The 25256-nt window shown below is 43.1% G+C and overlaps 1 protein-coding gene across 1 annotated transcript in view; it reads right to left on the reverse strand.

Annotated features, from left to right (window-relative positions):
* Window positions 1–25256, reverse strand: part of SLC22A23 (solute carrier family 22 member 23) — a 124356-nt gene that overhangs the window by 80196 nt on the left and 18904 nt on the right. Inside the window, exon 2 of the mRNA XM_044294273.1 lies at window positions 5667–5770. Coding sequence (XP_044150208.1) covers window positions 5667–5770 — 104 coding nt within the window. The remainder of the gene's footprint in view (window positions 1–5666; window positions 5771–25256) is intronic.

Raw genomic sequence — 25256 nt, forward strand, 5'->3', positions numbered from 1 at the left:
GGGGCACTTGGCGTCTACCTCATAAGTGTTTTTGCCTTCCTCTGGATCAACACTATAGGATTATAGGTTGGACTTGATGGGCCTTTGTCTTTTTCCAACTTTACCAAGTATGTAACTATATTGTGCAGACTTAAATTCCTGATAGTCCATAATATAACATTGTGCAATAATTTCTCAGTGCTGATTGAAGTATATAATACCAAGTTTAAAGTAGAAAACTTAAGTGGAGCTTCACCTAAAAGGGGCTATCCGTGAAAAAAAAAGTTCTTCTTGAAACTAGCCCTGCATGATACAATAAGAAAGGTTCAAATAGATTTCACTACCTTTTTCACTCTGTTGAGCGGCACCACGTGACCACTTTTCACTACAACCTAATAACTCCTACAACACATGCATCACGTGACACTCCCCTAACTGCAGGTACTATCTCCTATGTATATGTGGTCATCAATAACAATATGTACATGGGGTGGGTCCCCCTGTATGTTTAAAGTGCTTGTGTGGGAACTTCAATTCACGCATGTATAGTTCTAATATACTGCATCTGTTTGAAGACCGTTTGTGATGAACTCGCTCTTGCGTGTTGTGGGTGGAATTATTGGTGTGGTGGTCAGGGCTACAACCTGAGTGATGTAGAGTAAGAAAGGTGGAGCAGAGGTGTACTGGGAGAAGGGAAACTACACTGGAGGGCAGAGAAACTTGTTTCTGATGAAATGTCTTGAGCTGAAACCCCGCCCCAGACCAGAAGTAGCCGAAGGAACAGAGGCGGGTGGCTGGTGGCCAAGGGGAATAAAGTATTGAAAGAAAAGCTTAATAGGTAAATAGCTTTATTATATCCATGTACATGACTATTCCACAACATAAGCTCTGTGATGACCATGATTAAACAAACAAGCTGTTCGTCAGAGGAGTCCTACATTTTCTTTTACTTTTTAATGGACTCTAAATATTGACGATATGGGACCCCTTTAAAGAGGACCTGTCACCACAAAACGCAGTGCAATTTGCAGGCAGCATATTATAGAGCAGGAGGAGACTGACATATAGTTTTGTGGGATAAAATTCTGTAAAACTTCTGGGCCAAAACGGGGCGATCAGAATTAGTTTCGTCTTGCCTCAGCTCCTGTAGAACCCTTGGAATTAGTCTTAAGGGGGGAAAGGCGTAAAGAAGATTGTTCGGCCAAGGTAGGGAGAAGGCATCTATGCCAGTTGGAGAATCTTCTGGATTTAGAGAAAAAGAGAAGACATTTCCGGTTTTGCCTGTTTGCAAACAAGTCTACTAGAGGACTGCCCCAGAGGTGGACTATCTGCTTGAACACCGTTCGACTTAAACACCATTCTCCCTGATCTAGACGATTTCTGCTTAAAAAATAAATAAGTAATATCAGCTTTTTTGTTTTCTGAACCTTTCAAATGTACCGCTTTTATGAAGGACACTGAGGGAATGATTATGGAAAAGATTCTTTCTGCCAGAGACATAAGATCCTTTGCAGCAGCAAATGCAGCAACGCCCATTTGACTGCAGGAATTGTAGATGTCATCCTGCCCAATACCGCCATCCCCTGGCTGATGGTTCTGCGTTTTCATGAAATCAAAGATTGTACTTCTTTCAGAATTTTGGAGATCTTGTTTTGAGGAAGAAAGCAGCATTGTTTCACGGAGTCTAGAATTAGGCCCAAAAATCAACAGCTCATGGGATTGGGTTTGATTTCTCACAATTTATCCACCACCCCAACTCCCCCAATATCCTGATTATTTCTGAGAGGTGGGAGGACAGAGTGCTTTCTGATTCTGCCACTACCAGTATATCGTCCAGATAGGGTATCGTCAGGATATCCTTTTCTCTCACGTGAACCATCACCTCTGCCATTAGCTTGGTGAAAAGCCTGGGAGCTTGGGATACTCTGAATGGGAGCGCTTTGTATTGAAAGTGGTGGGTTTGCCCGTCCATGGATTCTGCTACCCTTAGGAACCTCTGGGAGTCTGCATGGATTGGGATGCGATAATATGAGTCTTATGTCTAGGGTTGATGTTACGCATTCCAGAAAAAGCTGATTTATTGCCGATTGTATTGATTCCATTTTGAACTTTTTGTACTTTAGGAATTGGTTTAAGTATTTCAGGTTTATTATCATCCTGAAAGACCCATCCGGTTTGGGGACCAGAAAAAGGGAAGAATATAATCCTCCCCCTCTTTCTGACTCTGGAACCTCTATTAATACTTTCTTCTTTAGGAGGATAAGTAACTCCTGTTTTAAGGCCTGTTTTTTTTTTATAGACTTTTGATCCAGGTTTGTACCCATCATCTTCTCCAGTGGGAGAGCGGTGAACTCTAGACGGAAGCATTCTCTCATGATGCCCAAAATCCAAGGACTTGCAGAGATCTTCTCCAAAGCCTGAAGAAAAAGAGACCACCTTCCTCCCACCGGAATGGAACAGTCATTGCTGACCGTTTTTAAAACGGCTACTGGACTGGGAGCTGAAAAGGAAACCTTTCTTTCCTAGCTTTGTTATTTCTCCAGAATATCTATCTTATCTTGGTTATATTCCCTCTTGTTTTTAGGAAGAAACTGGCGCTTTTTTTTCGGTTTGGAGGATGGAAAGCCTTTTTTTGTCATCTGTGGCTTTTTCTAATAAATCGTCCAAACCGATCCGAATAACAAATCCCTCCTGGCAGGGAATAGCACATAATTTATTTTTGGATCCTGTATCTCCTGACCACCCCTTCAACCATATAGCCCTTCTTGCAGAATTAGCTAAGGCCTCAGACCTAGCACTCAGCTTTAAGGCATCTGCAGAGGCGTCTGATATAAAGTCGACCGCCTTCATGATGGTAGGGAAAACCTCTAGTAATTGTTCTCTTGGGGTTTTGTTTTCTATGTGGGATTTCAGGCCCTTTAACCATAACTTAAGAGATCTTGCTGTGGAAGTAGCGGCAATGTTAGGTTTGAATGCCTGAGTAGAGGCTTCCCAGGCGTTCTTAAGGTATACTTCAGCTCTTCTGTTCATTGGATCTTTTAAAGCCCCTAGATCTTCAAACAGTAAGGCTGATTTCTTGGAGATCTCAGCAATAGGGGCGACTTTCTTAGGAGGCCTATCCCAGGAAGAGCATTCCCCCTCATCAAAAGGATATTTCCTTTTAACATTTTTTGGGATGAATAATTTTTTGTCTGGTCTTTTCCATTCCTTTTGAATTAGGGATCTTATGTTCTCATTTATAGGAAAAGTTTTTCCATGGCCCGGGTCACCAAACGTAATCTGCTGGACTGTCTTTGGCTCCTTGGGTTCGTCCACCTTCATTATGGCCCTAATGGCTTTAAACAAGGAGTCTGTGTCCTCATGACAAAATAGTGGATTACCCACTGACTCCCCTTCTGATGATTAAATTCGAACTACGGCAGATTTCACCCTGTTCTGCTTCAGCCCCAGAAGAATCCAAATCTGAGAAGCGACTAGAATGAGCCTGCTTGCCCGGCTTCATAGAATCCGCGATTTAGGATGTCACCATGTTCTTAATATTTTGCATAAATGATGGGGATTTCTCTTCTAGTATCTTATTAATGCAGTGCTGGAAAAGCAATTTTGGCCAGGAGGTTAACTTTTTCCTACAGGTTGTGCATTATTTCCCACGTGTTTTAGCAGTCGCCTTCCTAGGGCTCTTTTTAGGATTCTAAAAAATAAACAGAATGGGTCCCTTAAAATAAGGAATTTGTAAGGATAATACTGGGGATTAACCCCCTTACCCCACCAGGAATACCGATCGCGTATCGAGGTTGTCCTGTTCACCAGTGCGCTGACCACTCTCCTCTTCCATGGTATAGTGCAGAGATGGAGGGTCTTCCATAAACAAGGTCTGTAGACGTCCTCTCAGGCTGGCTGGCACCCTTCCACCTGCGCACTGACGGGGTTAAATAACCCCAGGTAAGGTCCCCTGGACAAATCCACGTGCGGCCTCTTGTTCTCTACTTCCGGTCCTGATCAACAATGCGAGAACAAGAACCGCGCTCCGCCCCCTGCCTCTGTAATGGCACAAGGGAAGTAGCCTGCAGGAAGAAGAGGCCCCGGACCTCCTGAACACTGCCAAGAGGTTCCGGCGTGTCAGCGGTACCACTGGACTGCCTACGGATGTCCCCTCGGCCAGGACCCAGAAGGGTGGAATCCAGACTCTAGGCGGCTCCTAGTGGAGACTTACGCCATACCAGGTAACCCCTATGGATAAACAAACACCGACGGAGCCCTGCAGCCTTATATCTCTCCAGAGAAAGCATCCTTTCCATAGGACAGGAAACAGGAACTGGTGGATAGAGGCCGGGTCCCTCCTTAAGAAGCCCTGAGGTCTGATTGGGGGTTATTCACATTGGGGTCTGAGCTGAGGTCTAATAAAAAAAAAAAAAAATTCTCATTGTCCTCCTCTAAAACATCGGTACTTCGTATGGGCTGGTGTGTCTTATCTAATTATCATGTAATTTGCTCTGCAAGGTAATGAGGTTAAAAAATAATTACCACACAGGTTTTTTTTTTTTCTTTTGCAAACCCCGCACAAAAAAAGTCTTCTTGCAAAAATGAATCTAACACAGATCCATAGAAGAAGAAAAAAAAAAAAAAAAAAAAAAAAAAAAAAAAACACCTATGGGGAAGATTTATTAAAAGGGATAACTGGATTAGTTGCAACCAGATTCCACCTTTAATTTTTCATAACTCCAACCAGAATACACTTCATAGTTTTGTGATTGGTTGCTATGGGCAACTGTGCAAGTTTTCCTTTGCACCAGTCTTGATTAATCTGCACTTATATGTATTTGGCATCACTGAAATCGTACTGACCCAGACAGTAAACTTTTTTTTTTTCTTTTTTGTCATAAATAACATAAGTCTCAAAGTTTACAACTGAAAAAGCCAATGGCAGTATTACTGTTATTTTCCATTCCTCCCCAGAAAGAGTTAATAAAAGTTAGGCCTCTTTCACACTACCGTATGGCTATTTCAGTATTTTGTGGTCCGTTTTTCACAGATCTGTTGTCCCGTTTTTTGTTTCTGTTGTGTTTCCATTCCCGTTCTGTTTTTCCATATACAGTATACAGTAATTACATAGAATAAATTGGGCTGGGCATAACATTTTTAATGGATGGTTCCGCAAAAAAACGGAACGGATACGGAAGACATACGGATGCATTTCCGTATGCATTCCTTTTTTTTGCAGCCCCATTGACTTTAATGGAGCCACGGAACGAGATTTGCGGCCAAATATAGGACATGTTCGATCTTTGCACGGAACGGAGATACGGAAACGGAATGCATACGGAGTACATTCCGTTTTTTTTTGCGTACCCATTTAAATTAATGACTCTGTATATGGAATGCAAAAAACGGCCCGCAAATGGGAAAAAAAAAAAAAAAACACAAAACGGTAGTGTGAAAGAGGCCTTATAATTATGAACTATGCTCAGGATAGGTCATTAGTACCTGATCATGGAGGTCTTGGTGACAGAGAAAAGGTCATGGCGCTTCTGCGAGCACTGGTGTTTTCTCAAACAACTGATCGTTGGGGGTCCTGGCCGTTGGACCCCCACCAATCAGAAACTTATGACCTATCCAGAGGATAGATAGTTCATCAGTATAGAAGGAAACCCCTTTAAAGACTATAATTTTCATTCAAATAAACTTACCAGTCAGCAATACATCCTGTAATCAAGTATCCAAATATCAACCCCACGACCAGAGAGAACTTGGCTATATGAACTTTCCACGATGAGTCACAAACCAGATCCCACTGCAAGACAAAAGCAGAAACAGCAAGGTGAGCTCAGCAGGCGACAGGTCTTGTGTTACACATCAGATCAGGGGTCGGCAACCTCTGGCACTCCAGGGACTGTGAAACTACAACTCTCAGCATGCACACTTGCTTGCCTGTGCTTGTTACCCCTATAGAAGTGAATGGAGCATTCTGGAAATTGTAGTTTCAGAACAGCTGGGGTGCTGGAGGTTGCAGATTTGGCGGGTTCAGCGGGCACATCAGCTCCAAAGGGTTTCCCAGCTAATCTGCAGCTGTTGCTGTCTCATAAGTGATAATACATCTTCATTGTTTAAGACAGGTTTTATGTCTATACTGTATCGTTTATAGGCCACATACACTGTACAAAGCATAAAATACGAAAATGCATGCGTGTCAGCAGATGTGATTAAGAGAGTGTTTCATGCCATACCGCGGGTGGTGTCCAGAAAAGATAATAAAAAGGCCATAAAAGCTTGAAACCCTCCCATAATTAAAGGGCAGGCTAAGCATGCTGCAATCTGGCCTGTGAACAAAGTACAATTTAGCCGAAGCAAGTCCATTGTGTTGCTGACAGCTAGTTGTGATCTCCATACTGAGTCACTGCTCCCTGATGCTTTACATTTACTTTTTTTTGCAATATGTGGCAATTAATACATAAAAATATAGTACACACTGTCCATAAAAAGGTACAAATGGAGCCAAGTGGAAAGTGTATCATGAAATATGACTTAAAACCGGTTAAATTAAACCCTCACAAATAGAACACGAGTTATACAAAAATACCAAATAAAAACATGGTAAATGGAAAATATGCATCTACCTGTTCAAATTTCTCCTTCCCTATATCAAATGCCAGAACACACTCGCCCTTTCAGAATCAGCATATAAACTATTTGGACATGTATTTAAATTGATTTTTTTCTGCATTGCTCCCAATCAAGCTTAGGAGAGGAGCAGAAGAGCTCTCAATCTTCTCCCCACAGACTGAAAGGGCCTTGAAATGACATTCTAATGGATTATGAACAGGTGCCACATAAAGCAATCAGTCTACTTTATCCAAGCCAAAAGGCCTTCACCGTAGCACTTTAGACATCTTCACATAAACGAGAGCAAAGAATGATGTACCTTTGCATATTCCCAGTGACCTATCTACCGATAACTGGACAACCAAGGTTCTTATCACATCTGAGCCAGAGGCTCCTTCAGTTGCAAATTCCTTCACATTTGACGGTACAATGACCGACACCATGAAAGTCAACAGATTTAACCTAAAGAACATTTTTTATTGCATAAAGAGTTTTTTCTTTCTTTAAATCAGCTGTAAAATTCAGCAACGTAAGCCATCCCATGGTAAGCTAGACAATGATACAGCACTACATTTGTCTTTCGATCACCTACAATAAAATGATACCCAACTGATATTTAAAGGGAACGGACAGCATGAAAATGCAATGTAAGCCACACGCAGCAAGTTAGAGCAGGAGGAGCTGATCAGATTGCTGGATAGTTTTGTTGGAAAAGATTCAGTATACGTTATATTACTTTATTATAAATATTTCCTCAAATACATTTCATTATTTATAATGGCTCATTTTGTCTGGGGAGCAATCATCAGGGGAAACCAAATGGCCGCTGTCCCACTAGTTCACACAAAACCTGTCCTGATCGCCCACGAGGACAAGTTACTTTACAACACTGAGGTAAAGAGCCACCTCAACCTGCTCCTCTCTACTTGTCAGGGATTATGATCCTGAATACAGATGATAAGAACTTTAGCTGAATCTCTGGGGAATTTAGTTCATGAGGAGACAAAGTACAGAGAGGACGGACAGGACAGGCTGTGGTAATGGAGTCTGTAAACAAGTGCTGCTGCTCATTAGCCATACCTCACCCTCCTCATCTCCATTCCCACAGAGATTCGCCTGTATTCAGGATCATGATTCCTGACGAGCAGAGCAGAGAGGAGGATGAGGCAGCACTAAGGCTTATTGTGGTGAACTAACTTTTTTTAATTCCTGGATAACCCCTTGAAATTCCTGCTCATTCTGAGCTTTGAAGTCAAGGAGGTGGTCCTATCAGTGACTGGTTCCCTATAATGGTATAGCATTGCCAATGCATATTGATTGACAAAACTGCTCTTGCTTCACCACCTTTTCTTCAGTTAGAAAGTGTAAGTGCTACGAGATCCTTCTAAGTGGATTTGTCTTGAATTCTCCATCTCCCTTGTGAGGCATTATTAAATTACAAGTCCTTTTGTGATCCAGCTGTAAAGTATTTAACATAAGGCCTGGTGTAAGAAGTTGCACTAATTCCAATGTAACCCAATTCTTAAATATATTCCACGATACCAATTAAAATGGAGTCATCACATTTGCCTGGATGGCACAGTGAATTAGAAAGTCCTTAGAAAGGGTTCTCCGCTTATCCTAGCGGTCATCAATATCAAAATCGATGGGGGCCCGACTGCCAGCACCCTCATTGATCATCTTTATGATGAGAGCACAGCACGATATGCGCTCTCTCTTCATACAGTTGATCGGCAGGGTACCTGCAGTCAGGCCCTAGCTGATCTGATATTGATTTCACTGTCTGGTCCTGTCAATCAAAGTGGAGAGGGTGCAGCAGTTGCAGAGACGTGTTTTGCAGTCTAGGCTAGTCTACGGGAGCTACAGAAAAGCTAAAGAAAGGCACACAAAGGCCCAGGTTTACTAAATGTGTCTGCACCTAGAATTTATCTAAAAAGTGAGGCAAATTGGCAAAATTTTGACAACTAGAACTTAATTTTTTTTGCTTGCTCAAAAAAGGTGATGCTCTGAGGAAGGGGGCATAGCCTACTACCTGTCATTTTGTGCCAAAAGGATACCACAATTGTCAACCAACAGCATTCAATCAAATGACACTGAGTTAAGGGCCCTTTACACGGGCCAAGAATTACATAGATCGCTAACGAGCGTTCATCGCTAACAACCGTTAATCTGATCTGGCGGTGTAAATGCCTGATGATGAACAAGCGAAACATGGATGGGAAAGAGCGATGGCATTAGCGATCACTCTTCCCCATACTCTGGAGGAGATCGCTGCATGAAAATACACCAATCTCCTCTGCTAGCGACCAGCAGATTGTTGGGAAGGAACGCTTCCCTCCCGACAATCTTCTGGTACATCGTCCCGTGTAAATGGACCCTTAGACAAAAGTGTCTGTCCCTGCACCAGATATCATCCAGCCTAAGGCACTGTGATATATCTGGTGCAGGTCTAGGCAGCCTTTATGAGTTTATTCCATTTGCCCCAAAATAATAGACTTTTATATTTCTTCTTCTTCCTTTATGACATTTTAGGCTTATATTAGGAAGTGAACAATGCCGTGCAACCATGATAAAGCTGCATACTCCATTGCACTATAAATAAAGCAATTATTATCTTCCCATGGAGATTTCCTTTGTGGGATTCCGTTTTATGTATTGTACTGAAGCGGGTGATATAAAAAAAAATATAATTTATTAATTATATCTATCACAAATGCAATGTTGATTTGACATACAGTGTATGAAGGTATACAAAAATAAAATGTAAAATACCTAAAAGTATAAAACTGATTTCAATAAACCAGGTCTACGCCACTGAGATTTATTAAAGGGATTGTCACATTTCAGCAAATAGCATTTATCATGTAGAGAAAATTAATACAAGGCACTTACTAATGAACTGTGATTGTGCATATTGCTTCTTTTGTTGGCTTAATTCATTTTTCCGTCACATTATACACTGCTCGTTTCCATGGTTATGACCACACTGCAATCCAAGAGTTGTGGTCATGCTTGCACAATACAAAGCGATGGCTTATGACAGCTCCCACGGTTCCAGTCACCAGAGAGGTCGACGCTTTTTCCTATAGTGTGCAAGCACAGCCACCGCTGCTGGATTGTAAGGTATACCCCTGGATATAAGCAGTGCATAATGTGATGGAAAAATGAATCAAGCCAGCAAAGGAGGCAATATGGAGAATCACAATACATTAGTAAGTGGGCGGGTGACTCGGTACCTACCCCCATGTCACACTCATACCTTACTTTGATTCCAAAGACCGGAAAAGGACCATCTCGATTGCCAAAACTATAGGCCCATTGCTCTACTTAATTCGGGCCTCAAGATTTATACTAAAATACTAGCCTCCCGTTTAAACGCCTTTCTCCCCTCCTTTATCTATAAAGGCCAAGTAGGTTTTGTCCCACGTCGTCAGGGCGGTGACAATACGAGACGGAACCCTGACTTGTTGGAGGTGGTTGACCACTCGGGGGAGGAGGCATTGCTCCTTAGCTTAGACGCTGAAAATGCGTTTGATTGATTAAGCTGGCTGTTTATATTTTGCGACCTCGAAAGCATTTGGTCTCTCTTGCCCTTTTGTTCAGGCCATTCGAGGCTTATACTCCTCCCCTACGGCGACAATCAAGCTCCCACATGCTGAGTCTCGACCATTACACATCGCCAATGGGACAAGACAGGGATGTCCCTTATCCCCTTTACTATTAGGGCTTGCCCAGACATCAGGGGAATTATGGTCAGGGATAAGGAGTTTAAGCTGTCACCATATGCGGACGATGTCCTCCTTATCCCGACTATGTCTCCCTCCCAAACCTTCACTCCATTTTTTTTTTACAAGAGTTTGGACGTCTGACGGGGTATAAGGTCAACACCCATAAAACTGAGGCTTTCCCCTCAATATACCTCAGTCAACTGTTGGTAACCTTCGGGCAAACTTTCCATTCCGATGGAAGGAGGACTCCCTGCGATATTTGGGTGTGGATCTTACCCCCCATTACACGGACCTCTACAGGACTAATTTCCCATGTATGTATAAAGAAGTTCGAGATCTCCTTACCAAATGGCACACACTCCCATTTTCCTTCCTAGGCCGTATTGCGGCAGTAAAAATGGCTCTCTTGCATAAGCTCCTGTATCTCTTCGAGGCTTTACCTGTTCTGGTCCCTCTCAAAGATTTGAGATCTGTTCAGTCCCAGCTCCTCAGATTTATATGGGCTGAGAGGAGTCATAGGATCCCTATGTCTGTACTTCTATCTAGCAAGTCTCAGGGTGGTCTGGGAGTACCTGACCAGATCAAATATTATTGGGCAGCTCAGTTACGCTGCATCACAGCTTGGGCATCTCTGCACCAATACTCTATCTCAGGGATGCTCAACCTACGACCCTCCAGCTGTGGTAAAACTACAACTCTCATCATGCTTGGCTGTAGGCTGATAGCAGTAGGCTTTCCGAGCATGCTGGCAGTTATAGTTTTGCAACAGCTGGGGGGCCGCAGGTTGAGCATCCGTGCTCTATCTGGATGCAGATAAAGACTCTGGCTGGCTCCTATACACCCAAATTCTTTGCTATGGTCTAACCCATATAAATACACCATCAACTAGAGCTAAATCTATTTGGCGGACCTGTAGTAGTAGTAGCTTTCTCCTAGTCTCACGCCATTCTTCTATGACCTCCTTTTTATACCATCCTCTACTCCCAGCGAGTCTCACCACGTTAGTGACAAGACTATGGTTTCAAAGTGGCATCTTCCTCTATGCGGACATTGTACACCCGTTCACTAGGGACCTCATACCCTTCTCAGATATTAAAACCAAATATAACCTTCCCTCAATGACCAATTATTTCTATATTCAACTTCGACATTTTGCCCAATCCACCTTCTCTGGGGTTAATGTCTCTCTCCCGACTGAATTTAAACGCCTTTGTAGAAGGAGTACACATTAAAGGGCCGATATCTGAGCTATACTCTATCTTACTGACCCCCCTCCCAGAACGGATTCAGAGACACTCTTACATGGTCAGATGGGAGGAGTATTTGGTGAGAGTTCTACCAGAAGCACTGTGGCGCATTATATGGAGGAGAGCAGTGAAATCCTCAATGTCAGTTCTTTGCCAAGAGAACCAGTATAAGATCCTGATGTACTGGTATCACACTCCTGATCTCCTCCATAGACCGAACCTGAAAGTTGCGAAGGTCTGCTGGAGATGTGGGACACATGGGGGTACAATACACCATATCTTTTGGGATTGCCCTCTCATACGCACCTTCTGGTCCAGAGTCAGCACTCTTCTTAGTGACATCTTTGCCTGCAGTATACCACCTGACCCCATATCCTTCTTACTTAATGTCACTCCTACGCACATAAGGAAACACTCACTTAAACTGTTAATACAAGTACTCATTGCTGCCCGATGCCTTATTTCCCGAATCTGGAAACGCCCTGACCCAAAAGGTCTCTGATCTATATGCTAAGGTGTCAGGAACCCAGACCTTAGAATACACGACTGCAATGTTCCAGGAAAAAAATAGACCTATTTCATGCAATTTGGGATGACTGGGACAACTACTGGGCTAATAGGCAATTCTCCCCCCCCCCCTCCCCCCTCTGATGTGTCATTGTCTGTATTGTCTACATCCTTCTTTGTTCTGATAATCAGAGGTTCTAGCTTAGACCACAAGACCCTCAAGATCAGGTCACCGTAGCTACTCTTTCATGAGAGTCCCTCATCTGCTAGGATACCACTGATAATTTCTTTCCTTTTTCTTTCATTTATTTTTATTCGTCTATCTTGTTTCTTAATACCTATACTTATCTAAAAAATACGCAGGTTTCTCATGTAGCCTTTATGAGTTCTTGTCTAATTTACATTGCACATAAAACATGATGTTATAGTACATGTTCATCTGTTATTTAGGTCATGTATACTATACTGCCTTGCTCACTTTACCCCGTACAATTCTGCTGTTGCATAAAACAATACATTAGTAAGTGCCTTGTATTAACTTTTGCCAATGCCATTTGCTGAAGTGAGATGAGCTCTTTAAAGAAACACAAACTCCTATTCATTATTCGAATGGCCTAATACATAACTAAATATGCAATGAAAAAATACTAATGCTACCTACCCTCAAAGTGTCAATATGTAATTGCCTTTTTATTTGTGATCCTTAAAGGATAACTGTCATATATATTATTTTTTGGGAGTATTGGATTGTGGTAATTAATATCTCCTTGGTGGCCCTATTTCAACTTTTCACTGTGTATTCAATTACCCCTTAATTCCACATTTTTGTTCCCTGTATTGCCTACTTTTGCCTGTGCTTAAAATAGGGTTGCTAGGCATGGTCCGTCTCTCTGCTGCTAGACGGAGCAGCGTGCAGGCTCACATTACTGACAGGGACTGTAAGTAAATGATTAAAGCCAGGTCCTCCCCAGCAGCTGATAACAGTGCCTGGGCTGTGTGCACTTCTCCCTGTCCCTGTGCTTGGCAGACGCTCCCTCACTCAGCAGAGCTGGAGAAGTAGAGTTGAAGCAGCGCAGACCAGGGAAGGGAGATCTGCCGTCTGCTCAGTGTATAAATGAAAGCAACATGTGGTAAGGCTGCTTTCACACTAGCGTTCGGGTGTCCGCTCGTGAGCTCCGTTTGAAGGGGCTCACGAGCGGACCCGAACGCAGCCGTCCAGCCCTGATGCAGTCTGAATGGAGCGGATCCGCTCAGACTGCATCAGTCTGGCGGCGTTCAGCCTCCGCTCCGCTCGCCTCCGCACGGACAGGCGGACAGCTGAACGCTGCTTGCAGCGTTCGGGTGTCCACCTGGCCGTGCGGAGGCGTGCGGATCCGTCCAGACTTACAATGTAAGTCAATGGGGACGGATCCGTTTGAAGATGCCACAATGTGGCTCAATCTTCAAGCGGATCCGTCCCCCATTGACTTTACATTGAAAGTCTGGACGGATCCGTCCCAGGCTATTTTCACACTTAGCTGTTCTATGCTAAAATAATGCAGACGGATCCGTTCTGAACGGAGCCTCCGTCTGCATTATTATGAGCGGATCCGTTCAGAACGGATCCGTCCGAACGCTAGTGTGAAAGTAGCCTAAGAGGACCGCTTTGTGCTACAGGAGATTAACCCTTTAGGGGGGAGGGCTCTGGTTACTGACACTTTTGGGGGGCTATCGTTACTGGCTAGTGAGGGCAGGCGGGATTAGCCTCAGGGTGAGGGCAGTGGCGGCCATCTTAACTGAATAGTGAGATTGCAGTTTTATGCAGACTGGTTGCTAAGGGCTGAATCTTATTAAATATGGGGTAAGTCAGTCTAATAGTAACTGATTCTGGAATATCATGTTATTAGTAACTACATATATGAAAATTGAAATTAGGGTCTAAATGTGACAGTTATCCTTTAAGAAAGAAATGTACCCAAATATAACTAGCAATTTTAAGATCCTCTCAGACAGCTGCTGTTCTTCTACCTACCAGTAAAGCCACTTTCACAAGGTCAGGATTTTTCACCGGTATATGCGAGACAAAACCAGTGGGTCAGAAACACAGAACACAAATAATTTCCATGACAGTTTCTCTCTCCACTCCTGGTTTTGGCCTAGGCTGAATTCACATGTCCGATTACAAACTCCGGCGGTCTGTTCTGGCAGGGAACATACTACCAGAGTTTACCGTACCCAGCATAATCAGATACAGTCACGTACCGCCGGATCCCCATTGACTGTAGGATCCGACAGGGATCTGGACGCTTTCCGGCATAAATGCTGTATTTCGACCAGACTTAAAGTACTGCGTGGAGAACTTTTGTCCAGCCGAAAGACAGTATTTATGCCAGAAAGTGACTGCATCCATGTCAGATCCTATTAAAGTCAATGGGGATTCGGCGGTGCGTGACATCTGGCTAGATGGCTACTGTAAACTCTGGTAGTATGTTCTCTGCCAGTTAAGACTGCTGGAGTTTGTAAAACAGATATGGGAACATGGCCTTACAAATATTGACCAAATATTTACCAAGCGAGAGTGGCATTAAACTCCGTAACATCACGATCCATAGCACAGCAGATTTTCCAACATAGTACACATTTTTAATACAATAATATAATAACCAAAATCACTTCTTCAAAAGAATTTAAAAAATCATTCCCCTCGCTGGACTACAGGAATCGCAGCAATCGTGAATATACTAACACAATATTATAGTTCAAAGAGTCATGCAGGCCCCTTGACATAGGCCGACAATTATACCGAATTGTTCCCAATAATTGCCTGCTCGTTACAGGAGCTGAAAGCTGCTTTTAAATGCAACAATCACCTCTTTGGTATGTTATAGGTGTCTGCACCAGCGATGCCCTCACCCGATGGATGAGCGTTTGCTCATTTATCTGGCGATTGGCAACACCTTTAGACAGGACAATTATCATTCCTTCCTGATAATTGCCTTAATCATTGGCCCATGTAAAGGGGCCTTCAGGCCTCTTTCATGCGAGCGTGACAGATTAGGTGCGGATGCGTTCAGGAAAACTCGCACCACTTTGCAAGCAAGTTCATTCTGTTTTGTCTGCGATTGCGTTCAGTTATTCCGTTTTTTCCACGTGGGAGCAATGCGTTTAACACACGCGTGATAAAAAAACTGAAGGTTTACAAACAACATCTCCATGCAGCCTCATTCACTTCTATGTGGCCAGGGCTGCGTGAAAAACACAGAACATGCTGCGTTTTTTCACGAAACGCAGAACTGATGCATGAAAAAAAATTAAAAAGTGCTCATGTACACAGACTCATTGAAATTAATGGATAAGGATTCAGTGTGGGTGCTATGCGTTCACGTCCTGCATCGCACCCGCGTGGAAAACTCGTGTGAAAGGTGGCCTAAGTGTTCCTTATTCTAGAAAAGCTCTAAAGCCATGCAAGAGAACAGCGTGGGATGGGTTTTGGTGCCATGTAAAAAAAAATAAAAAAAAATTAAAAAAAATAAAAAAAAATAATTTTTTTTTTTATTTGAACAGTCTTCGAAATGTTGCAGTTAAACGGGTTGTCTGGTATTACAGATGGGTTACGTAGATACTGTTTGGATCTGCACAATGCAAACACAAAATTAGCCAAAAATCTCTTAAGAAAATACAATAAATGGGAAGGTGATAATCTGCTGTGACTGCAAGGCAAAAGCAAACACAATGATGTAACATCACCTTTCAGGTGCTAAGATTTATGCAAATATACAAAATTATTATCAATTTAACTTCTATACTTATCGATCTGAGGTCCTTCATGCATATTTTGATGAAATCGTGCATTAGTCTTTAGAACCTGCCCATTTATTTCAAATAAAGCCAAAACTGCGATGACAGTCACCGCCAGGGGTGGGCATGAACTGCCACAAATGGTCCAGATTTATTTAGGACAGTGGCTCACCCAGGATGATACATTTCCTGCACAGCAAACAGTGCTTTGCTTACAATGCAACAGAATTCTGTGCCAAAGTTTTTATGCAAAATGGTGCAACTTAGGCTGCTTTCACACTAGCGTTCGGGTGTCCGCTCGTGAGCTCCGATTGAAGGGGCTCACGAGCGGACCCGAACGCAGCCGTCCAGCCCTGATGCAGTCTGAATGGAGCGGATCCGCTCAGACTGCATCAGTCTGGCGGCGTTCAGCCTCCGCTCCGCTCGCCTCCGCACGGACAGGCGGACAGCTGAACGCTGCTTGCAGCGTTCGGGTGTCCGCCTGGCCGTGCGGATCCGTCCAGACTTACAATGTAAGTCAATGGGGACGGATCCGTTTGAAGATGCCACAATATGGCTCAATCTTCAAGCGGATCCGTCCCCCATTGACTTTACATTGAAAGTCTGGACGGATCCGTCCGAGGCTATTTTCACACTTAGCTTTTTTTTGCTAATATAATGCAGACAGATCCGTTCTGAACGGAGCCTCCGTCTGCATTATTACGATCGGATCCGTTCAGAACGGATCCGATCGAACGCTAGTGTGAAAGTAGCCTCAAAGAGGTTGTCCATTATTTTATATTGATCGCCTATCCTCTAGGTCGGAGGTCGCCAACCTTTTGTATGTTGTGAGCCACGTTCAACTCTCAGTGATGGTCGGGAGCAACAGGCAATTCAAAAACAGAGGAGAGAAATTTAGAATGTGAAAAGCAAAAAGCATGAAATTGCAAACATTTGCTGATAAATATTTTAACACTAGTATTATACCATCCGAATTGGCACCGTTTGGTGGTAAATCATGCACACAACCATTGGCTGTTTTGCAAAACACGGATACCTGACGCATTTTGCTAGTAAAACAGTACTATCCTTGTCCGTAAATCCATTCGTGTGCATGAGTCCCAAGTCTGCAATAATAGCAATAGCATAACTCGGGACTCTAATGGTGATCCACACATCAGGAAGCCACATGTGGATCCCGAGCCACTGCTCTAGGCCATCAATATCTGATTGACGAGAGTCAGACACCCATCATACAGGCCGATCAGTTGTTTGGGAGTAGCTTCACAACTACACAGCTCAGCCCATTGTGTAGTGGACGCAGCTGATTTACCACTGAAGTGAATGGGAGCTTCAGTAAGTAGCTCCATCCAATACCCAATGGACACAGTGGCCAAGTTCTAGTGCCAGAGCTATTGCAGAACAGCCAACGGGTGCAGAGTGTTGGACCCCTGGCTTTCACATATTGATGGCCTATCCTGAAGATAGGCCATCCATATAAAAGATACAGCAGTATATTCTTTTTTGCCTACTTGCTTCATAAATATGTATTAAATAAGATGCACCAGAATTAATAGGGTTGTCTGGGTTCGGAGCTGAACCCAGGCATAAGCACCTTTCACTCATATACCATGTCCGAGTGGAGGATTTCATGCTCCCACTTGCCCTGCATCGCGCAGGGCAAGGGCTTTTTCTTTACTACCAGTGACGTCACATGGGTATGCTAGGCAAAGACTTACCCCCAAGCAGTGAGCCCGGTGACGTCAAACGTACAAATGGGCAGTCTTTAATGCTGCCCTAGGCCGTTTTATAGGTTAGGGCAGCGCTAAAGACTACCCTTCTCAGATATTCATAACAAATATGACCTTCCCCTCACCCGGTGACGTCACCGGGATCACTGCTAGGCAGAAGCCTCCGCCTAGCATACTGAGTAAAGGCCGGGAACAAACAGCCCTTGTCCTGCACTATGCAGTGCAAGACAAAGGGGAGCATCCGAGCAAGAAATGCTCCGAAGCTCCACTCAGACATGGTAAATGACACCCCTCTGCTTTTCATCACGCCCCCTGCCTTTAGATTGACAGCGCTAGACCGCACTGAACGGTGCATGCGCACAACATATTTGGCTTCATCCCGACAAGCAAAGATGTTGTGTGCACGCGCTGTTCTGGACACGAGCGTGGTCTAGCTCTGTCAATCTAAAGGAACGGGGATGTGATGAAAAAAAGAGTGGCGTCCTTATGGAGCACCAAGAGTATCGCTGGAGTGCCCTCCTCCTGGTGCTGAAATAGTTAATTTGTACAATTTTAAAAGTTCATTTTTCTCTGCAACGATACCACCGTCAGACATAAGACAGGTATCGTTTTAATCAGTGTCCTCAACCCTCTCAGGCTATATGCCTGGTAGGGTAGGGTTGAACCAGTGACAGAGCCGCTTTAAGCCTATCCACACGTCAGTGATTGGGAGCCAAAACCTGGACTGGAGCCTCCACAGACATTAGGTATAAGGGAAAGATCTGCACCCGTTCTGTGTTTTTCGCTCAGAATCACTGGTCTCTGTGAATAAGGCATTAAGGCGCAGCCACAATAGTAAATGTAATGTAAAAGCCCAGGTTAGTGCAGCAATCTACCGACGGTTCAATGTTTACTGCATAGGGTGAAAGGGACTTTTGAAGCTCTCATATCCCACCCTGATATGTGAACAGCTGCCTGTGTACAATGGTCCCTCCTTCTGTCTCATTTCAGGAGCATCCACCCAATACCAGCCAGACCATTATAAGGAGCTTCTCTTTTCTCACAGTGGTGAGCTTGGTTTCTCATTAAATGCCCGACTGAACACTTTCTAAACAGAAAAGAAAATCCTTGCATAAGCGCAGCTCGTCTTTATGAGAGGCTGCACAATTTCACAGAGTAACTACTTCACAGCGTATTAACAGATCATTTCTATAAAAGAGATGAAAAAGGCCAGAACCCCAACGGCAAGCCCGTCTACGGTCCTCGTTACACAGAAAGCCTGGAGTTTGCATGGCATGCACGGTTTTGTCTATCTGGAAGGGCTTCCCTGGATAAAACATCCTCTACCACAGTCTACAGCACCTAAACCGTGGCGTGAAGAGTTAAATATCGCATGAGAACGGAGGTACTGTTCCTAGGCTTGTTAGGCAAGAAGGATTAGCAGGAAGAAAATGACCCAACATGCAGCGTCTATATTCAAGGACAGATCCGCCTAACGTCATATAGCATGACATGCATATTAATTTCTCCAAAACCCTGCATAGACACCAATGCGATAGTCCACTGACTACGGAGAATCCGGAAGGCTGTGATATCCATATCTGCAATGTTAAAGGGCTTGTCTCATCCTAGACATTGGTGGCATATCACTAGGATAAGCCACCAACAGCAGATAGGTGAGGTCCCACAATCTCCAAAACAGGCCTCCAAAAAAGGAGAGCACACCACATGCTCTCCGACTCATTTCTATGGGAGCTCCGAAAATAACTGAGGGAGCGAGCTTGGCTATTTTCTGAAGTCCATTAGAAATGAATGTAGCTGGTATGGACTTGAGTTTCTGGCACACTGGGTGCCTCATTTATTAAAAGACATGTCTTAATAAATTAGGCGCATCTTACTCCTGCGCACAGGGGATCATTAATGGTGTGTGAACGCCAGTCATGATAAGGACTACTTTCAGATCTGCGTTTTTGCTGGATCTGGCAGGGATTGGAAAAAACACTTCCGTTATCATAATACAACCGGGATGCATCTGTTCTGAACAGATCCGGTTGTATTCTCTGAACAAGACAGATCGGCACTAAAAGCATTGTGCGTCAATGGGCGTCGGATCAGTTTCCTATCGTGTCCGATTAAACGGATCCGGCACCCTTGACTTACATTGTATTTCATGCCCGATCCATCTTATTTAGCATCCCATGACGCACACAAAAACGTTGCTTGCAGCAATTTTGTGTCTGGCATGGGAACACAAGCAAATGGAACGCAACGCATTCTGGTGTACTCTGTTCAGTTTGTCCCCATTGACAATGAATGGGGATAAAACTGAAGCGTTTTCCTCCGGTTTTGAAATCCTATGACGGATCCCAATAGCGGAAAAGAAGACACATATGTGAAAGTAGCCTTAATCTCCCCCAATGTAGCCAAATCAAGATGGCTTGATAAACTAGGCACAACTCAGTAGGCCATGGGTTCACATATACGAGTTAGGCCTGGCCACTTGTTAAGTGCCTGAAATGGGCAAAACCGATGACCTTTTTGGTCTGGCGTTCATAGCTGGAAATCGGCAGATGGAAAAACCATAAAGTAAATATGCAATGCTCTATGCATTTAAGAACTGGAAAACACTGTTACGCATTTTTGTCCGTCCGAAACCCGGTTCTCATGCCGGAAACCAGCCGAATCTCCGCCGGATCCCATTAAAGTCAATGGGGTCTGGCAGTGAATTGCAGTATCCGGCTGGGGTGAACTCCAGCAGGCTGTTCCTCAGCTGGATAGCTTTAGCGCAGGTGTGGAACTAGTCTAAGTTTTCATGAATGGTCAAACTTCTTTAATTCTTTTAAAGGCATGTAAAAAATTGCGCAGAAGTTTACTTTCTCTGTTCTCTGTGGGTATGGGGGAATCTTTTGCTACATATATCTACACACATATATATATATATATATATATATATATATATATATATATATATACACACATACACACACATACATACATACATACATACATACACATACACACATTTTGCATTCTTAAAATAGACAGCAAGACCAGTCAATAGGCCTTTATAAATGGAAAACAGTGAAAATAATTGTGACTAGTATTTTATTATTATTTAAAGTGCCATTAATTCCATGGCGCTGTACATCCAGACGGATATAATTTTCATCATTAAATGTCATTTTTATATAATTTTAATTGATAGGGAGTTGTGTGTTGTGTATAAATTACAGTTGGTAATGTTGTAACGAAAGAGCACAGTGTCGGATCATTTTATGCCTCTATACATGTATGTCCTGGAAATGTAGGGAATCCTGGTACTAAAATAAACATTTAAAAAGCGAAGTTGATGTATTCAGCGCTTGTTATCCCATGATTCATGTAAACAAATCATCGAGACATCACATAGTACATCGCAATCTCTTCCAGACAAAGCTACGATACCTCACATGGACCCAGAGAGCTAGCAGCTTGGGGGCGTGTCCTCTCTCAAAGGGCATGTCCTTTTTGCTGCAGCTCTCTCCCTGTAAAGCTGGGTTCACATCATGTTTTTGTCATACGTTTTAAACTACACAAAAACGTTTTTTGCTGGACTCTGTAGGATAGAAAAGTGTGGTACGCTAACTAGGCTTTTCCCTCTGGCAGGGTCCTGCAAAAAAAGTATACATTAATGTATAGTTTATTTTTATATTTTAATAGAACTCTATGGTGATGGATGCCACTATATAGCATCTGTCTGAGGGCTGTTCATGTCTCATTTTTGCTGTACATACGTACAAGATTGATATATATGCATATGTTTTAATATGTTTGTGCCCGTTTTCTTATAAAGCATATAAATTTTTTTGTAAAACCTCTCTTTTTTAAAATAAAGATTTAAGGATTTGAAGGCACTGTCTTAAAAAATGGACACATTTTTATAAAGATAGAGATATATATCTCCATCTATATACACACACACAGTATTTTTCGCTTTATAAGACGCACCCCAGATTTTTGAGGAGGAAAATAAGAAAAATTTCATATCAGATCAGACCCCTAAGGTAATACCCCCTCAGATCAGAATGAAATAAACTTGATGCAACATTTTGCAAAATCTCTATATCGGACAAAGTACTTATATCGCGGCACTGCAATGATTCGTTCCTAAGCCAGTGGATGTGCACTTGCGCAGCGTCGCGCACAGTCTCCTCCGGCTGATTCCTGTGCGGCCGCGTTACTTCCGTTATAGACTTTTCACAAGGTATAGAGGTCATAATGGAAGCGCTCACTAGTATTCGCTTTATAAGACGCACAGCAATTTTCCCCTCACTATATATATATATATATATATATATATATATATATATATATATATATATATATATATATAATCAGTGACAGAGTCAAAGTATGCACTTTTGAACTACTTTTGCCCAATTCTAGTGTATGGGTAGGTCAAGACATACGTTCTATACATTTTTTCTGTTTACGTATCTGCTTGACATACAGCAAAAACTAGATGGGAACAGCCCTTGAAGCATTTGTGAACCTTTACTTTGTGTATACATTAAACATGACAAAAATGTGATGTGAACCCTTAAAGGGATTCTGTCACCAGATTTTACCCCTATAACCTAAAAGAAGGACTAAGAAGGAGAATCCTAAGCTGGCCTTATTAAAAGTCACTGAGGCTCTATTTGTCCAAAAAACAGGTGTTTATAACCTGCCAATCACTTAAGGTGCCCAAGGGGAGGTCCGTTAATACAGGGTGCCCGTCCGCACCCCTCGCCGTCCGGTGCCCAGCGCCGCCTTCCGTCTTCATCGCCGCCTTCTACAGCTCAGCCCGCCCCTGTAATCCTCCAGTCCCTTTGCCAGATCCCGCGCCTGCGCATTAGGCTCGGCCTGGTGCGCCCGTGCGGACTCCTGGCAGCGGCTTCATTGAGCGAAGTGCGCATGCGCCGGCGTGATGCGCACTTCGCTCAACCCTAAATTATAAAAACCAGTTTTTTGGACAAATAGAGCCTCAGTGAGGTTTAATAAAGCCAGCTTAGGATTCTTCTTCTTAGTCCGGACATGAGGATATCTTTAGGTTATAGGGGTAAAATCTGGTGACAGAATCCCTTTAACGGTCATAGCTTCTGCAGTAGATACAGCTGGTGGTAGATGAATGGAGCATGTGGGCCTAACTCAGCAAGGTGGACAGAGAAATAAGGAAAAGAACAAACAGCAGGTGGTGCTATACACATAGGGAGAGATTTATCAAAACTGGTGTAAAGTAGAACTGTCTTAGTTGCCCATAGCAACCAATCAGATTCCGCCTTTCATTTTGGACAGCTCCTTTGGAAAATGAAAGGTGGAATCGGATTTGTTGCTATGGGCAACTAAGACAGTTTTTCTTTACACCAGTTATGATAAATCTCCCCCATAGATTTTATTGAATAACTCAGTGGCTATCCTACATTTTTAACTACATGTAATTACAGAAGTATTGAGATCCAGGTGTGGAATATTTTTCATGGGACCCCCCTTTTAATGCTGTCTTTGTGTTCTGTGTAGCAGTTCTGAGATGACCACAGGCATGCCCAGTGCCGAGGTTCCTCCTTTGAACTTCACTACTCAGCATGTGCAAAATTACAACGTCGACACCAGTGGCGGAACTAGATAGGACTGGGCCCCACAGCAAATTTTGAATGGGCCCTCCGCCACCCACCAACTTCTTCACAACCCCCAACTCCTGTGGCTAGTCAAGTTCGCACTCTCAGACCAGGCCCGGCAGCTTCTCAGTCCATTGTCACTGTACAATACTGTTGAGGGGGTCTCGACAGTATAATCAAAAAATAAAATGCTGGATCACTCTGCCTCAAGTGTGAAAGTAGCCTAACCAATGAGAAGGTTTTCAGTTCTGACAGCCACAGTCTACAAAAACATATTTGGAGGAAACAAAGCCTTGGAAATGAGACCTTTTAGTGACAACTGCTCTCTGTTTTCACATCGCACAATGCTGTACTTCATAGAGACAGTGTATGCAACTGGAAATTAAGGTTCAGTACAAAAATGTTGTCACTGTAACATAGTAATATACTTTATAAGGCCGAAAAAAGACATCTGTCCATCCAGTTCGGCCTGTTAGTCTGCAAGTTGATTCAGAGGAAGGCAAAAAAAAAAAAAAGGCACCGAATGAAAGACATAATAAACAAGAAATACTGGTAAGACATCAGGCTTGGCTCACTCAGCATATAAGGCATTTACAGAAGTCAAAAAAGCACTGGGTCATAAGTCTCCTTGGCAAGATACACTGACATGACATATAGATGCATTCATAACTGTACGTGCCAGGGTGCGTCTTTAGGAGCATGACTACATGAAAGTCACATGCTATCCGGATGTCAGAAAATTGCCTATTGAGACATAAGTGTAGTGGGCAAGCTTAAAAGGGGTTTTCAGTTATTATTTTATTCTTTGTACTGTATGTTTCTATCTAAACAAAAGTAATGGATTTTTAATTGATTAACTTCTTCTACAATATTCATGAGAAGATCATACATTGAATGTTACAGGCTCCCACAGCTCTGTAACTGCATGTAAACAGAGGGGCCAGAGCAGTACTATGTATGTGAGTAAATAGCATTTTTCTTTTGCTGGACCTCGCTCATCTAATGTATATATTCCTAACCATCAGGTATGCAAAGTGTCATTTTTTTTACTGTAACTTGGACAACCCTTTAAGGTCCCTTTAGACAGGATTGTCCTACGAACGCTCATTAGCAATTATCTGGCGGATTCTTGGCCCATGTAAAGGGCCCTTTACTGATGTGCAAATGTCACTGTGATTATTGGGAGCAAATGTTACTACTTAAAAGTGATCTGCCGACAAGTAAAACACTTCATTTTCTTTGAAATTATCATTCATGCAGAATATGGTTTCTGGACAGCAGATCATGATGTGTGAGCAGCGACCTGCTGCCCTGAAACAATGAAGCTATCGCTCATCTCCATACGGTGGCAGAGAATTGCTTCATGCAAAGGCAGCTCTATCCTCCACTGATGAGCAGGCAGTTATAGGGAAGGAACAGCCTCTTCCCAATAATAGTCTGCTCAGTCGCCGCATGTAAATGCACCTTTAAGGTCCAGTGGTTCCAGTGACAGCTGACGAACCAGCAAACACTCATTCATTGGGTGATCATACTGTTCTGCCGCCACCAAAAATCATCATTCCTGTGCAGATCGTCTCTAAGGCCTCATGCACACAGACGTTGCAGTCCTCAATGCACGGAACGGCCGTGTGCATGAGGCCTAAACCACGATCTGCTGCAGAGGAGCAATGGTTTTCTATGGGGACAAGCAATCACTCTAGCTTTGTGCCCTCATCTCTGCCAACGACCAGGCAATCAGATCAGGAACGTCTGCTTCGTTCCTGATCATCTGTCAGTGTAAAATGACCTTGATTTGGAGGAGAGTGGATCCCGCCAATGGTAGGATCTTGTCTTATCTACTTCCACCTTTCTCACAATGAGACCCCTGGTGTACAAAACACCAGCTGAAAAGTGATCTCTACAACACAGGATTGTGATTGAGCCTATTGGGAGTGCTCAATGAGCATTGTTTCAGGTTTCTTTTTTTTTTTACACATTTTTTTTAAATAATATTAAGAATATTAACAAGATCAGTCAGCTAGTATAAAACAAAAGATTACGTGGTGAAATTCAGGATTCCACCACCAAAATGTG

Source organism: Bufo gargarizans, chromosome 5 (genome assembly GCF_014858855.1).
Source record: "Bufo gargarizans isolate SCDJY-AF-19 chromosome 5, ASM1485885v1, whole genome shotgun sequence".
Taxonomy (NCBI): Eukaryota; Metazoa; Chordata; class Amphibia; order Anura; family Bufonidae; genus Bufo; species Bufo gargarizans.